At 39.4% G+C, this 15,873-nt stretch overlaps 1 protein-coding gene and 5 non-coding genes across 6 annotated transcripts; 3 read left to right on the forward strand and 3 right to left on the reverse strand.

Annotated features, from left to right (window-relative positions):
• Positions 1–1,531: 1,531 nt before the first annotated feature.
• On the forward strand, positions 1,532–9,357 carry LOC134311943 (uncharacterized). Its single transcript, XM_062993595.1, has 7 exons — positions 1,532–1,640; positions 1,921–2,104; positions 2,204–2,360; positions 5,000–5,056; positions 5,431–5,572; positions 7,981–8,178; positions 8,347–9,357. Exons 1-7 carry the CDS (start codon positions 1,532–1,534, stop codon positions 8,430–8,432), a joined length of 933 nt encoding a protein of 310 aa, XP_062849665.1. The 3' UTR covers positions 8,433–9,357.
• On the reverse strand, positions 3,942–4,014 carry trnak-cuu (transfer RNA lysine (anticodon CUU)). Its single transcript has one exon. It is a non-coding gene; the product is annotated as a tRNA-Lys (tRNA).
• Positions 9,358–11,224: 1,867 nt separating the features above from the next.
• On the forward strand, positions 11,225–11,298 carry trnan-guu (transfer RNA asparagine (anticodon GUU)). Its single transcript has one exon. It is a non-coding gene; the product is annotated as a tRNA-Asn (tRNA).
• Positions 11,299–11,528: 230 nt separating this feature from the next.
• trnak-cuu (transfer RNA lysine (anticodon CUU)) lies at positions 11,529–11,601 on the reverse strand. Its single transcript has one exon. It is a non-coding gene; the product is annotated as a tRNA-Lys (tRNA).
• A 2,373-nt stretch (positions 11,602–13,974) lies between these two features.
• On the forward strand, positions 13,975–14,048 carry trnan-guu (transfer RNA asparagine (anticodon GUU)). Its single transcript has one exon. It is a non-coding gene; the product is annotated as a tRNA-Asn (tRNA).
• A 196-nt stretch (positions 14,049–14,244) lies between these two features.
• trnak-cuu (transfer RNA lysine (anticodon CUU)) lies at positions 14,245–14,317 on the reverse strand. Its single transcript has one exon. It is a non-coding gene; the product is annotated as a tRNA-Lys (tRNA).
• Between the last annotated feature and the right edge of the window lie 1,556 nt (positions 14,318–15,873).

The raw sequence follows: 15,873 nt of genomic DNA on the forward strand, positions 1-15,873 counted from the left end.
CCCTCACGGTCAGAGTGTTTGACGGCAAGGCTGTTGTTCACAGATTTCTGGACATGTGCACAACAAGTGGGCAACGCTGCGGCACGGCCAAAGTCATTTTCCAGAAAATGAACGACATCCTCCAGAAACACTCGATACCGTGGGGTAATTGTGTTTCTCTCTCTATCGACAATGCCCCTGTCAATACAGGGGCAAGAAACTCCATTTCCTCAAGGATACTCACAGAGAATCCCCATGTGTACATTGTTAGGATTTTCGGAACATAAAAACGTACATTTAATATGGGAAGTGTTCCGGCATTCACCCACGTGCTCCCTTTGTTCAAAATGGTGCCGGCCATGCTCCCTTTGTTCAAAATGGCGCCGGCCAGGCTCCCTCCCTGACTCCTACCGAGGGGGGGGAGGCGGAGCCCTGGGCTTTTTAGCACATTTCATTGGCTCCAACAGCAGCGGCGGAGGAGGAGCCTAGACTAGTTTAAAAGAAGGGCGCGCTCAGACGCCGGCTCTCTTTCTTTGGTGGTTGTGTTTCTAGACTGCAGGAGAAAGGAGCGCCGATTGGCTTAGCTCTGACATATATTCACAGATCATTTCTTACACTTAATAAAGTGTTTGAAGAGTACTTTCTGGATTCTCTGACTGCTTTCTTCAGGACCTCTCGACAAAAGATTCGTCCTAACAACATCCATGGGTGTCGATGCCATATTCTTCATAATACTGCGAAACATGCTGGGCAGAGGTTTTTGGAAGTAAGTTTGTATCCTTTCAATAACCTATATGTTAACCCTAATGTAAGATTTAAATAGCTTGTTATGCTGTAGTGTAATGAATCTGTGATCAAAATGCTGTGATTATGAAACATAATGTATTGTAGGTGACTGGATTTGACCCCGAAGATCTTGCAGTGGATGTTGGGCACTGGTTTAGAGGCAGTACAAACCGTAAAGGTTACCTAACAGGTTTGTGATTTAATCAGCAGCAGTAGAGTGTGAATGGCATGCAGAAGATTGTCAGTAGACTGAAACTTAATGTTACATTCTCATCACAGAATTCTGTGAGTTGCACGAATACGACTATATGGAGATACTTCAGCATATTTCCATTCGTTGGCTAAGCCTGGAGCGGTGTTTGACACGCATTCTACAGCAATACGAGCCAAGCTATTTCAAATCGTCAAGTGGGTTGCATATTTCACTGACATGAATGCAAGGTTCTTCAGGAGATTGCTATGTAAATGTATACTATGTATAATGTGTGCTTTTTAATTTTTAGATGAGAAACAACCAAGGTTCAGAAGGCTGGTGGATGCATTCTGTAACCCACTTACAGAGGTATACCTGCTTTTCTATCATGCAACGTTGTCAGCCTTCTCCTCACTAAATCTCCTCCTTCAGAGAGAGAAATCCTCAATCTTCCTTCTCTATGAAGAGGTAAAACAGGAGGGTTAAGCTGTGTTTCTGCCAGTCATGTTTCATTTGCTGATACTATTTTGTGCAAATTTAATTCAAAATCTTTACTGAAATGCAACTTTGTAGATGACCAAGTTCATTCGCAAGTTGTGCGGAAGGTTTTTGAAAGTTGAAGCACTGCAAAGCCGAGCGGTGGATGAGATCCACTACAAGGATCCATCCAACCAACTGCCAGGTAATACTCCCCAAGTTTTCCATAAGCAAATACATAAACTCTCCACCCACTGACCACAAATGGCTCATTCAGTTATGACACTGAGGATGTCACTGATGTGAAGAGATATTGAATATACTTTAAGAGGAGTATGAAAATTGGAAAATGTGGGAGTTGTCCATGACTATTATTGTGAACGTACCTTCCTGAGGTTTAAGTCTTTGATTTATGTCTCTGGTAAGACAAAAGCAGAATATTGGGTTTACAACCCGAGCAACGCTCAACAGGCTCCTTGATGCAGGAGATATCACGCCACAGCAAGTGGAGAGGTTCCATCAGGCAGCCCTGGCATTTCTAATAGGGGCAGTTGAGTATGCTATTGCGAAACTACCCCTGAAAGAGACCCTGCTGAAACATGCCAGGTTTGTTGATGTCCAGCAGAGGACTGAGTGTGAAGTGAATGATGCTGCATACTTTGTGGAAAGGTAAGGGTTTAACATTTTGAATAGATTGTGAAGTTTGATCACATTTGAAAAAACAAACCCCGTTGTTTCTCCTAGTTCAGTACACATTGTGTTCTTTAGGTTTCCTGAACTGCTTCCATACCATGGACCCCAAGAGCATGATCAGCTGAGTGAGGAGTTCCTGGACTACCAGTTAATGGACATCCCTATGCCCCAAGACCCAGCCATGTTTGACATTGAGGCTTTCTGGGGGAATATAACCGCACTGAAGAATAGGGTAAGAAATATTCAGCATTGACATGAGCAACATAATAACTGCAAAAATATGTAGGAGTGTAATTAGGCTTCCTTGGTTCATTTTTTTCAAAGGTGACTGCTATGAGCAGATTTCCAAGGCTGTCTACAATAGCCAAATTGGTATTAGTTCTGCCTCACTCAAATGCAGATGCAGAGAGGGTTTTTTCCATGGTGGGGCTTAATAAAACAAAAACCAGGAACGCGTTGGCTCTGGATGGAACTCTGTCATCCATCATGACTAAAAATGGCTGACATTGAACCACATTGCTTTAAATGGGAGCCCCCAATATCGGTCATCAAGGCATCAAAATCTGCCACAAACACCTACAACACACATCACTCATAAACACAAACACACACAGCTGCTGTTCATTTGTTTGTTTGTTGTTTAACGCCATGTTTACCCATTGGTCACTCTCATGGCAAGATAGGTACCTAGTTTTGTTCAGGTTATTTATTCATGTTCTTTGTCTTCTGTCCTTTCTGTGTTTATTTGTAGATGTGTATTATCAGCAATGATGGCATAGTTACCTTGAAAAAGTAATCTGATTACTGATTACTCCTTTAAAAAGTAACTTAGTTACTTCATGGATTACTTGATTTTAAAAGTAACTAAGTTAGATTACAAGTTACTTTATTAGTTATATAATGCGGTCCGCTAATGTATCCCATAATGCAACTGGAGCTGCGATTGAAGCGGAATGAGAAACAAGAAAGACGCGGAAAACGGAGTCCTCTGTTCACAAGTGTAAGTAAGATAAAATAACATTTTTAAAGACAAATAAATAACAAAAAGACGATAAATATCCTACATTTTGGCGAGTGGAATTTGTAATGAGTCTGTAACCATGGTGATATTATGTCATCACGTCCCCCACGTCATCACTCGGCGTTGGCCGAGTAGTGCACACTTCCTCCAATCTAGTGCACACTCTGTAAGTAACCGATTCCGGACGCAGCCCGTGACTTAACTGTCGCATAGGCCAGACGTCACTCCCCGAGACGCAAGAAGAAAGCAAATATATATCTTTTTACTAAGGAAAATGACAAAAATAGTAACGCACAGTAACTTGGATAAGTAACTTTAATCTGATTACTGGATTGGAAATAGTAACGCGTTACAGACCTTCACTGATTGATCAATTACTTAAAATATACAGGACTGATAGAGTTCCTGTGTTGGTTCCAGAGTTCCCCATAACAAACTGTGATGACTCCAGCCCCCTGCCTCCCCCCCAAAAAATCTCACTCCAAGCAAACTTGAGAGCCCTGGTCGGAGTGTTAATTTATGTTTGTGAACTTTTCGTTTAGTTTTGTCCAGTGTGCGCGCAGTTGTATATTTGTAAATAGCGTCGTGTTTATATGTGTGTAAATAAAGAAGGCGGACAAAGGAAGTAAACCTGAGTTCTCAACTTTTATTCCGGGTCCCAGACCAATCGCCCGACACTACCCACGGGGTTCGCCCCGTCACAGTCTGTAACAGTTCTAACTTGTAAACTGCCTGTTTGTCCCTGCTTTCACCTACTAGTATTATACTGTTTAAAAAAACACTAAATTATCTCGCCCAACGTGGGGCTCGAACCCACGACCCTGAGATTAAGAGTCTCATGCTCTACCGACTGAGCTAGCCAGGCATGCACAACACAATCAAAGCGACAGTTAATCGTTCAGACCAACAAAATGACGCAGGTCTTATTTTTAAACCTGGCAACAACTGTAGCGTTTGTTTTTAAACTAGCTAAAAGGGTAACACACCCATTCACCCACACAGAGGGGTAACACTTAATAACTGTACCGTGACCCTGAACAGGATAACGTGTTGGTTAAAAATAAATGCATTAAAAATGAACACAGTGGTTAAATCCACTTATTTGAAGCGTTATATACCTAAAACCATTAATGTGAGTTAACATTGTGACTAAAACTGCAATAAACAAGATGTACACTGTGTATCCTACAATGAAGAAATAATCACTACTGTAAAGTTTCCAATTGATTTCTACCATAAATACAGCAGATACTTGTAAGATTCATTTCAAAATCTAAGTCAAATTTGTGAGACCCAAATAAATCCAAGTAAAATCTGTGAGAAGAGACTCATTTATTTGTGTCACACATCCAAAACAAATGCACAAATACACAAAACTTACCGAGGTAAGGGTGTTAAGTTACTGGTAATAAATTACTGGTGTCTGTTTATACTTTTTCTTACCTCAGTTCTCCATCTTACTTGATTTGTATGTAGCCGACACCACCACTGGTACTTCATTTTAGTTTGAGTGATTTTTTAAACACTAAGCTGCTGCATCATTTAACTAAGAGCTAGTAGCACAAGGAAGAGTAAAAAAATCACTTCTTGTATTTTTGTCTTGTGCATACATTTGGATGCATTTTGTAAGACCCTTAATGTGGGTGCTAGAGATTATGTTGAAACCATCTAGAATATTTTTAAACTTTAATTAGGTATGGGATAAAGACAGTGTGAAAACATTGGGAAACTCCCCAAGTTTCCCCAGGTACATTTTAGCCATATATGTAATAAGTAATTTGAAAGTGAAACTACATAGAACAATGATCCTTTAAAAGCACAAAGTGAAAGTATCTTTCTTCAAACTGCAGACAGAGAGTGGTGGATTGATAAACATGGGATCCTTTATCAGCTACTTCTTTGGTGAAGTAAGTTTTCTTCTAAGACATAAGACATTTTAGGGATTTATCTTACAGTTTTATGTTACATTTATACATGGTGAAATCCTTAAAGTATAATAATTTAATATATCTATGAGCACTGGTGTGAGAGACATTTGTTGTAAGCATAAATGTTGTTTAAATGAAAATCATTTCACTGCTAGTTACACCATGTATTATTACCTGTATGTGGCAAACAAACTTTAATGATTGATTTGAATATATTTATATATGATGTGTCCATGGTAATAATCTGTACCTAATCGAGCTCATATGGTGTACCTGTATTTAAAATCTAAAACTGTTCATTTTAAATAGTACAGTTTATAAAGATTATGTACTACATGTGCACACATTTGCAGAACTCTACTGAGGTGACGGATCTGCAGGAGTCTGGGACGTCAAGCCCAGTGGAAAGTTCATCACCAAATCCTGAAACTGAGACAAGTGATCTTCCACAAACCCAAAACGAGACAGTCAAGCTCCCAGACATTCAAAATGAAAGTAAGGTCATGCTTTATCACCTGATTATACTCATATTTTATTTGACTTTGTCTCATAGAACTCTCATGTTGTACTACTTTTATGGAAGTAAATCTGTCTCATCAGCCTTTGAATTTTGATTACTGAACTTTAAGCCTTTGAATTTTGATTACTGAACTTTTTTTGCCTCAGAATTCAACCCACACATTTTACAATAACTCTTTCACTTTCATTTTTCGATGTTAACAAATTCAAAATCAAAAATTCAATAATTCAATAATATATATATATATATATATATATATACAGTGGTGGAAATAAGTATTTGATATTATTAATTATTATTATTATTAAGTATTTGATACACAGTATTGAATGAGCTTTAATTATTTTGCAGCTGTTGGCTAATGCAAGAAACTGTTTACCTTTTAGCTAACGTTACCTGAAGTGTATTAGTTCAGACTACCAGTTAACCTGAAACTTACTAGATAACATTACCTAACAGTTTCCATTTCCAAATTGTTCTCTATCTTAATCCAAAACTCATTATCAGACTTTCTGCTAACTTCGGCTCGCGTCGCACTGTTGCTATGGTGACGCTCGTGCGCCACAGCCGGACAACCAGCGTCGGCGCGCATGCGTCTCTACGAGCACCAGCCAAACCCAGCTGTGGTAACAACATTGATTCTGGCCGATTCTGACACTCGGCCGACTGTGCCGATAGAAAAGAGGGAGCTGGACCAGATGATTGTGCTAGCTGGGATATAAGAACATGACAGCGCGGTTTTTTTTTGAAACTATTGGAGGGATACATGAACCACGTGACCGTGTGGCGGCGAGAACAAGGAGTGTCGCAACTCTCTCTATCTACGGCTCTGATCGATTCTGTCTCAAATCGAACCGACACCCAGCCAATCAAGTTACACTCCAGCGATCAAGTGACAACGAAGCGGCTTCGTTTACAGCAGAGCCGTAGAGAGAACAGAGTTGCGACACTTCTTGTTCTCGCGGTCACGTGGTTCATGTAACCCTCCAATAGTTCCAAATAAACCCGGCGCTGTCATGTTCTCCTATGGGACCGGCAGCAGTGAATGAAATATTAAACAGTAAATAATAAACATTTGTACAATTTCTGGGTATTTTCAACTGCGTTTACATTTACTGCATCTGCTTTAATGTCAGTTTGGTATATGAAGTGGAAGATTGATGTTTATAATGACTTGTTAATAGGTCGTTCTTGTTAACACACAGTACATTATATTAGCATACATTACATAATGCGATATCATTAAGTAATAGAGACGATATACAGTACAGAGATTAAAGAGCTTTTTTTTTTTGCATAAACTATAATTCACTTTCCTGAGGATTCATAATAATAATAATCATCATTTTGGTTAAACACTAAGCCATGTGGCTGGATTCATAAGGTTTACCTGCACTGAATGAACAGATTGATAAACACATTACCGTACCTTTAACATTATAGTGCAGGTACATGAAATAGCATTAATTCATCTCTTATTTCATGAGTGATTAATAATTGATTCCTACATGTAATACATTAATGAATTCATTATTAATATGCACTAGTTCATTTTGTCTAATGTAAGTGGTGGACAAGGTACACAAACCATGTAGTTGAGTTAAAGTAGAGATATCCAAGGTAACATATTACTCCAGTAAAAGTAGTAGTAAAAGTAAAAATACTCTTTACCTCCACTAAAGTACTAAACTAAATTTACCTTCAAATGTACCTAAGTATGAAAGTAAAAGTAGCATGATTTATTATGGCTCTAATGTTTTATTATCATTTCTGTAACAAGACTCTTGATTAATCACCTCATTTTAGGTAAAAAGACTCGAGTGTCAATAATTAAGCTTAACTGACTAAGCTAAATTCTGTTATACCTATTAATTAAGATAAACTTGTAACATTTAGTGCTGAGCAAATGCTAAACAATAACAGTATTAAGTATATTAATGACATCAAATTCATTATTTCTTTAAAACAAAGCAACATACAGCTGAAAATGCTGCTCAGTAGTGGAAATGAACAGAGCTCCACCCGGAGCTGTCCCGCCCCCGTCACAGCGGTTCTCTATGGGAGTGTCGCTACTCTGTTCTCGCTACGGCTCTGGAATCGATTGCTCATCCTGCGTGTCCCGGATGTTTAGTCTGAATTTTTTAATCTGAATTTTGTGATCTGAATTTGACCTATCGAATTTGAGCAACCTGAATATATTATTTGAATTTTATAAACTTGAATTTTTTATTTTGAATTTGTTAACATCGAAAAATGAAAGTGAAAATGAGTTATTGTAAAATGTGTGGGTTGAATTCTGAGGCAAAAAAAGTTCAGTAATCAAAATTCAAAGGCTTTTAAATTTCAAAATCTGATGAGACAGATTTACTTCCATATACTTTAGACCTTCCAGATGGTATCAACTCATTCACCTCAACTTCTGATCTAACTGGGGAAGCAGAGAAAATAAACATCTTTGTGAAGCATGCTGGGAAATCCCAGGAATTCAGTATATTTCCCTTAGAGAAAATCTCTTCCCTGCTTCAAGAAGCCTGCAAAAACCTGCACAAAAAGCCAGAGAACATGGGGCTTATTTTTCAAGGTAAACCTACCACAATCTAAAAATGAGCTAAATGAAGTTGCAATAGGATAAAAGAGAAAGTTTGGGAATTAATAGTAGTAATAACAACAATGAAAATAAGAACGTTTACAAGCTAACTACAACATTCATAATATAATAATATTTATAATATATATATTTTATCTTTAGGAGAACGTCTGGATGTGACAAAGATGAAGTGTCATTATCCAGAACTGAGAAGAGGGGCAACAGTGCATCTGATTCGTGTTAGCTAAAAGATAATCAATCAGCATTTTATTATACTGAACTTGATTGACATCACTGCATTATACATGCCAGATAAGCTCTTTTAATTTCACAGTGTTCTCCGTTAATAAAACCATGAACAGTTGTGCATCTGTAACACATCTACTTTATTAGTTTAATGTAACTAAACGTGCAATATTATTAATTTTAAATCTATGTACTGGTACCAGGGATCAAATGTCTTTTTAATTCATGTATTTTTACGCCTCACAACTGAAGTGCCATGTTTAGCCCCACACCTACAAGAATTAAAAATGAAACCGATTTTACAGAATGCTTAACAGAGGTACAACTAAACAGAGCTACAAACCAATAAGGTAAGCAAAATAATGAGGTGACCAAAACAACAGAAACAAGGAACAAATAAAAGACACAAAAACGTCCACAGCCTGCAATGGAGAAAGTGAATAGAAAAAGGATCGCGCAGCTATACCAGAAATCCAGAACAAGCAGGGTCAGCAATACATGAGCTGCATCCCATCCTACAGATTGGTCCAGCCTGCATACAGTGTGGGACTAAACGTCGAGCCAGCCTCAGGAAAGGGCGTTATCAGGGCGATTCCCTTGTGACACCTGAAAAAGGCTGTGACACTTGCTGAGTTCCCAGAAAGAGATAAAAGTGTGTTGGCCTCATACACCAGCAGAAAACTGGTTGCCAAACGAAGAGCTAACAAATCAGTGAGGGACAAACAATGATTAAAAAAAACACTTCTAGCTGAAGTGATTAGACAAGATGCAGGTGACTGTCAGTTAAGATATGTATTTTCTTTTTTCTAATTACAGTGCAGTTTTCTTTCTGCTTCTTTAAGCTCTAAAATTGATTATGCATGTTTACTTTAACCAAACTGTATTTACAAACTTATAATTACAATAAATGCAATGAGTGCAACTACATGTAAACAGAGTCTTCATGAATGCATAACCGGGTTTACCTGTAATTTGGGTGTTTTGTCAGAAACAGACACATCAGCAGAAGAATGTTTTTCCTACAAAGTTATTGATATATGTTAATCAGAATTGATAAACTTGTATATTTACTTATAATGGTCCTGGATAAATGTTGTTAGTTTCAGTATATACTTGTATACAGCTGAAATGATAATAAAGTCACTTGAAGATACCAGGGGCCAAATTAAAGTTGCTGACCAACATGTGGATCGAACCCACAACCCTGAGATTAAGAGTCTCACACTCTATCGACTGAGCTAGCCGGGCATGCATGACTCATTGTGGTTCCAGAAGAACCCTGTTTCAGTATACAATATACAGTCGAATCCGGTTAATCGGACCACATCGGGACGCGTTCGTTTTGGTCCTAATAACCGGCTGGTCCGATTACACGAACATGCCCTATGTTACAAGGAATGAAAGTGGAATGATAGCTTTCTCGTGTAGACTTTAATCGTGATTGACAGGAGGGAATTCCTTGCACGTGTTGCCGGACACTCTTGTTTACGCTTGACTTCATTTCGCCGAAAAGCGGAGATGCAGATGGATCCAATAACCACGCTGCTGGCTACTGGGTGCTTCGTTGTGGGAAAGAAAGTGGTGGGCGTGTTCACCTCCCGCTGGTTTTGCTCTTGTCAACACAACTTTTCGGATTTCCTGACCTTTGATGAAAGCATAAATTCTCCCGGGGAGCCCAGGAATCCTCCCATATCTCGCTGACCCGTTTTGCATCCGCTCTAAGTGGCGACTTGTGGCTTCTTTTTCTTATTCGCTCTCACGTTCTTTGGTCCGATTAAACGGAATTTTGGTCCAAATAAGCGAATAACATTACACGTACATAATAGGATTCGTTTCGGTACTTTAGGATTCGGTCCGAATAAGCGGCTGGTCCGATTAACGGTGGTCCAATTAACCGGATTCGACTGTACTTGAATAGAGCTGAAAAGGGGTCAAATTAAAGCCATCGCGGGACACGAACCCACAACCCTGAGATTAATAGTCACATGCGCTACCGACTGAGCTAGCCAGGCACACACAATCAGCTAGAATTGCTTCTAGCGGATTGTAAGTGCCAGGCTAGCTCAGTAAACGTTAAAAGGTCATTTGACCTGTGTTTACCATCCACGAGCAACTCATTTACCCACACGCATGGGTCTCCGTGGCGCAATCGGTTAGCGCGTTCGGCTGTCAACCGAAAGATTGGTGTTTCAAGCCCACCCAGGGGTAAATACTTCCTATTGCCTCATGACAAATTTATCCCTTTACCCCTTATTCAGATTCTGAAGAGCAAAGCAGGATTCTTCACTTTGTCCTTCCAACGAAGTCGCCAATGTACGATTAATCAGGCTTGATAAAGTTGTATATTATATTTTTAGAAGAACCCTGTTTCAGTATACACTATACTTGAATAGAACTGGGAGGGGGGTGAAATTAAAGATATCGCCCAACGTGGGGCTCGAACCCACGACCCTGAGATTAAGAGTCTCATGCTCTACCGACTGAGCTAGCCTGGAATGCGCAACCAAGTAGAAGCAACAGTTGACCAGTCTGACCAACTGTCAGACCATGGAAGTGATGCAGGTGTATTTTGGGGATTTATCTTACAGTTTTATGTTACATTTATACATGGTGAAATCGTTAATGTATAATGTAATATATCTATGGTGTGAGAGAGATTTGTTGTAAGCATAAATGTTGTTTAAATGACTGAGCTGTTTAGAGAATTCAGATAAGCTCCCAGACATTCAAAATGAAAGTAAGGTCATGCTTTATGTATTCTGTGTTTACCATCCACTAATATTACATCTTTTAAGTCTCTGTGGCGCAATCGGTTAGCGCGTTCGGCTGTTAACCGAAAGGTTGGTGGTTCGAGCCCACCCAGGGACGGTTGCTTTCTATTGCCTCATTGTGAAAGTTGAATAGATGACAAATTCTTCGGTACCCTTTAACCGTTATCGATTCTAAAGAGCAAAGGAGGGTTCTTCTGTTCATTCTTCCAACGAAGTCGCTCATATATCATTAACCAGGCTTAATAAAGTTGTTTATGATTCTAGAAGAACCCTGTTTCAATATACAGTATACGTGAAGAGAGCTGAAAGGGGTGAAATTAAAGCAATCGCCCAACGTGGGGCTCGAACCCACGACCCTGAGATTAAGAGTCTCATGCTCTACCGACTGAGCTAGCCAGGCATTCACACTGCAGTAGAAGCAACAGTTGACTGGTCTGACCGACTGACAGCTCATGGAAGTGATGCAGGTGTATTTTGCTCAACTTTTACAATCTGGCTAGAATGGTAGCATTTGTTTTACAGTTTTTCTCAGTCGTTTTGGTTCATTTCTCAGATCAGAATTGAAATTCTCAAAACTGTGTGTTCAATCTCCACATCTCCTTGTCACTTGTGCACATCATAATAGCATTTCTCATTGTGTTTCTCATTTTGCAAATGCTTTTGTACATTCATGCAAATGGTCATGTACGATTGTCTGCTGTTTTTTGCATTATCAATTGCTTATGTCATGTTTATCAAAATGTGTTCTACTAATTATCTGTTGAATTGTCTCACCCTGCAAAACATTTAGGCTTCGGGTCATTGCCTAGGTCATTACATGCAAAAGTGCTGAACATGTTGTCATAATCTCTCAGGCATAATTTGTAAATTTCTATGAAACTTTTTTGGTAAATTTTGGTAATTTATCCTAAATTTATTAAATTGTTCTCAGGTGAATCTTGGCTTTCAGTTAAGAAGGGGAATTTGTGAAGGTTTAGATCAACCAATGGTCAAACAGCTCTCAACCATAGGTCAGAGGTGCATCTCATGAACCTTCAATTGACAAACATATATAGACACAAAACATTGCAGTGTCACAAAGTCTCACAATGGAAAGACAAGGCCGTGTACAGGATGAACAGCCAAGAAGAGGGGGAAGGCTGTGTGGTGGAAGACTGAGGGGACAAAACAGAGGAAGAGTTAGGAGAGTCCATGCCACACTAACACCATCAGGCAATGGTTTGCCATTTATCATAGAATGCTGATGGAATTCCTCCCACCCTACTCCCCATTCCTGAACCCAATTGAGGAGTTCTTCTCAGCCTGGAGATGAAAGGTGTACAATCACCAGCCGCACACCCAAATGAACCTGCTGACTGCAATGGATGCAGCTTGTGAGGATATCACAGCAGATGCCTGCAGGGGCTGGATTAGGCACTTCAGGAGATTCTTTCCACACTGCATTGCAAGGGAAGATATCCAGTGTGACGTGGATGAAAACATGTGTCCCAAAAGAGAGGAGTGTCAGGATTTATAAAAAAGAAAGCACTATAATTCCTTAAGTTGTTGTCTCAGTTTGTTTTGAATGTTTAGAGTAAGTTTCTAATTTTGTAGTTTTTTGTAGTTATAGAGTGCTGCCAAACAGTTCCTGAATTTCTATCTGATTTTTTTGTCAACAAATTGCAGTGCGAACAATACAGTAAAAGAATATTACTGTATAAATTTGATTCCAGTCCAATTTCTTGCTGTCAGTCTCCCACATACAGTCATGTGTAACTTTGTTTTCTGTGTAAGTTTGTATTTTGTGTGTAACACGTACCGTTTCAATTGATATGCCACAAAATGTGCAGCGTTCTTGTAATCAAAAGCTTAGTTAGTTTCCATCAGAATATACTTACAGTGTACACTGTTGCACTGACAACATGACTAAGTATTTTGACTACCTTGTTCATAGGCAATGACACACAGACTAGACATTCTGATGGCACTGACAAGTTGATTGACATAAAAATTTGCTTTTGAGGCAAAAACAAAGAATTGTGAGCAAGGTACGTGCTTTTGCAGGTATTTCATTGAGTTTTGCTGTTTGTACTAACTGTTTTGAGAAATGCACTTCTTGTGATGCCAATGTAAATCATGATGTGAGAAATGTACCAAATCGACTGAGAAAAACTGTAAACTAGCTAAAGGGTAACACCAACTTACTTACCAGGCATGCACAACTTGGTAGAGGTAACAGTTGACCGGCCTGACTGACCGTAGACCATGGAAACAATGCAAGTGCATCTTGCGGTCTATAACAGGTCTAAATATAAAACTGCATGTTTGTCCCTGTTTTAATAATAATAATAATAATAATACATTTTATTTCATAGGCGCCTTTCTGACACCCAAGGACACCTTACAATACAGTAACTGGTTTTCACCTACAACTGAAAGCCTCTCACCCACCGAAAACTATTTCGCCCAACGTGGGGCTCAAACCCTGAGATTAAGAGTCTCACGCTCTACCGACTGAGCTAGCCGGGCACGTACGACTTAGTAGAGAAGACAGTTGACCGGTATGACCGACTGTCAGACCAGGGAAGTGATGCAGGTGTATTTTGTTCGACTTTTTCAATCTGGCTAGAATGGTAGCATTTGTTTTGAAACTAGCTCAAGGGTAACACCAACTTATTTACCCACAGACACATGGGTCATTTAACACTGAATTATACACTGTTTAATAGCTTAAAGTAAACATTATCAAGTCATGTGACCTGTGTTTACCATCCACTAATATGATACCTTCCAGGTCTCTGTGGCGCAATCGGTTAGCGCGTTCGGCTGTTAACCGAAAGGTTGGTGGTTCGAGCCCACCCAGGGACGGTTGCTTTTTATTGCCTTATGACAAATTTATGGGTAGCCTTTACCCCTTATCCATTCTGAAGAGCAAAGGAGGGTTCTTCCAAAGAAGTCGCCCATGAACGAATAATTGGGTTTGATAAAGTTGTATATTATGATTCTAGAAGAACCATGTTTCAGTATACATGAATAGAGCTGAAAGGGATGAAACTATAGTAACCGCCCAATGTGGGGCTCGAACCCACGACCCTGAGATTAAGAGTCTCATGCTCTACCGACTGAGCTAGCCGGGCACACACAACACAATCAAAGCGACAGTTAATCGTTCAGATCATCCAAACGATGCGGGTCTTATTTTTAAACCTGGCAACAACTGTAGCGTTTGTTTTTAAACCTAAAAGGGTAACACACCCATTCACCCACACAAAGGGGTAACACTTAATAACTGTACCGTGACCCTGAACAGGACAACGTGTTAATTAAAATAAATGCATTAAAAATGAACACAGTGGTTAAATCCACTTATTTGAAGCGTTGTATACCTAGGACCATTAATGTGAGTTAACATTGTGTAACCTACAGTGAAGAAATACACATCACTACTGTAAAGTTTCCAATTGGTTTCTACCATAAATACAACGGATGCTTAAAAGATTCTTTTTTTAATTCTTAGTCAAATTTGTAAGACCCAAATAAATCCGAGTAAAATAACTAAGAGCTAGTAGCACAAGGAAGTGTAAAGAATCACTTCTTGTATTTTTGGCTTGTTTGGATGCATTTTGTAAGAACCTTAATAAATCACGTAGACACCAAACTTTGGTTTATAAAACGGATAGTTCCGATCCTAAAATCTGATTGGCTGAGCCGCGTTCGAAGCCGTTGTAAAATCCCCGATAAACGCACCAGTGGCGGAGCCAGACAATTTTCACAGGGGTGGCCAGACTGAGACCATTGCTCACACAGGGGTGGCACAGAAACTGATACTTTTTTATGTGGTCACTCACTCATTTACCTATACAGACAGTGAGTGCCATGTAGAATTACATCACGAAGACCTGCATACTAATAATAAGCTTTTTTTCTCTTCATTTTCTTTGACAAGTGAAAAAACAAAACATAGCAACCTTAACATTATAAGGAAGAATTTCAAAGATATTCCTTTGCAATACTTTATCATTTGGCTGCCAACTTGTGTGTACTGATGACACTCAATTGAATCCCAGAACATGCCAGTGTGAATGCATGGAAAACACATTTTTATTTTCTTTCAAGAATATGATACAGACTGACCAACACTATTAAGCCAAATCAGCATTGAAAATTAACTTTACTTTTAATAGCCTTCTACAATGCTGGAGCTTCTTAAAACGGAAGATTTTCTTTTAAATAGAAGTGTTATTTAACTGCTATTAAATTGTTTTCCAACAAAATTCGCCCAATTTGGCGGATAATCGCCCAATCTGGCAACACTGGAATGCGCAGAGAAGCTGGCGCTTTTACTCGTAGCGCGCCACGAATACTACTAAATAGTACTACTATACTTCTGTAATGGTGTTGGTGGTTGACATTTATGTTGAGTGTATTACTGCACTGTTTTGGTGAAGAACTACTTATTTAAGGTGCGCTGCTCCTGCGTGCAGAAATGCTTCCGCAAAAAAAATTGCCGGCAAAGCGGTGGTGGGGGGGGCCAGAGGGGTGGCCGAAGATTACTTTATGGTGGCCATGGCCACCACTGGCCACCCCCTGGCTCCGCCCCTGAAACGCACACCTAGGACCACCTCACATCATTCCATATTAATACGCCACTGAATAGAAAAAGTTAATGTTATGTTCGCCCTCATGTTGCCTA

This window comes from Trichomycterus rosablanca, chromosome 4 (genome assembly GCF_030014385.1).
Source record: "Trichomycterus rosablanca isolate fTriRos1 chromosome 4, fTriRos1.hap1, whole genome shotgun sequence".
In the NCBI taxonomy this organism is placed as follows: Eukaryota; Metazoa; Chordata; class Actinopteri; order Siluriformes; family Trichomycteridae; genus Trichomycterus; species Trichomycterus rosablanca.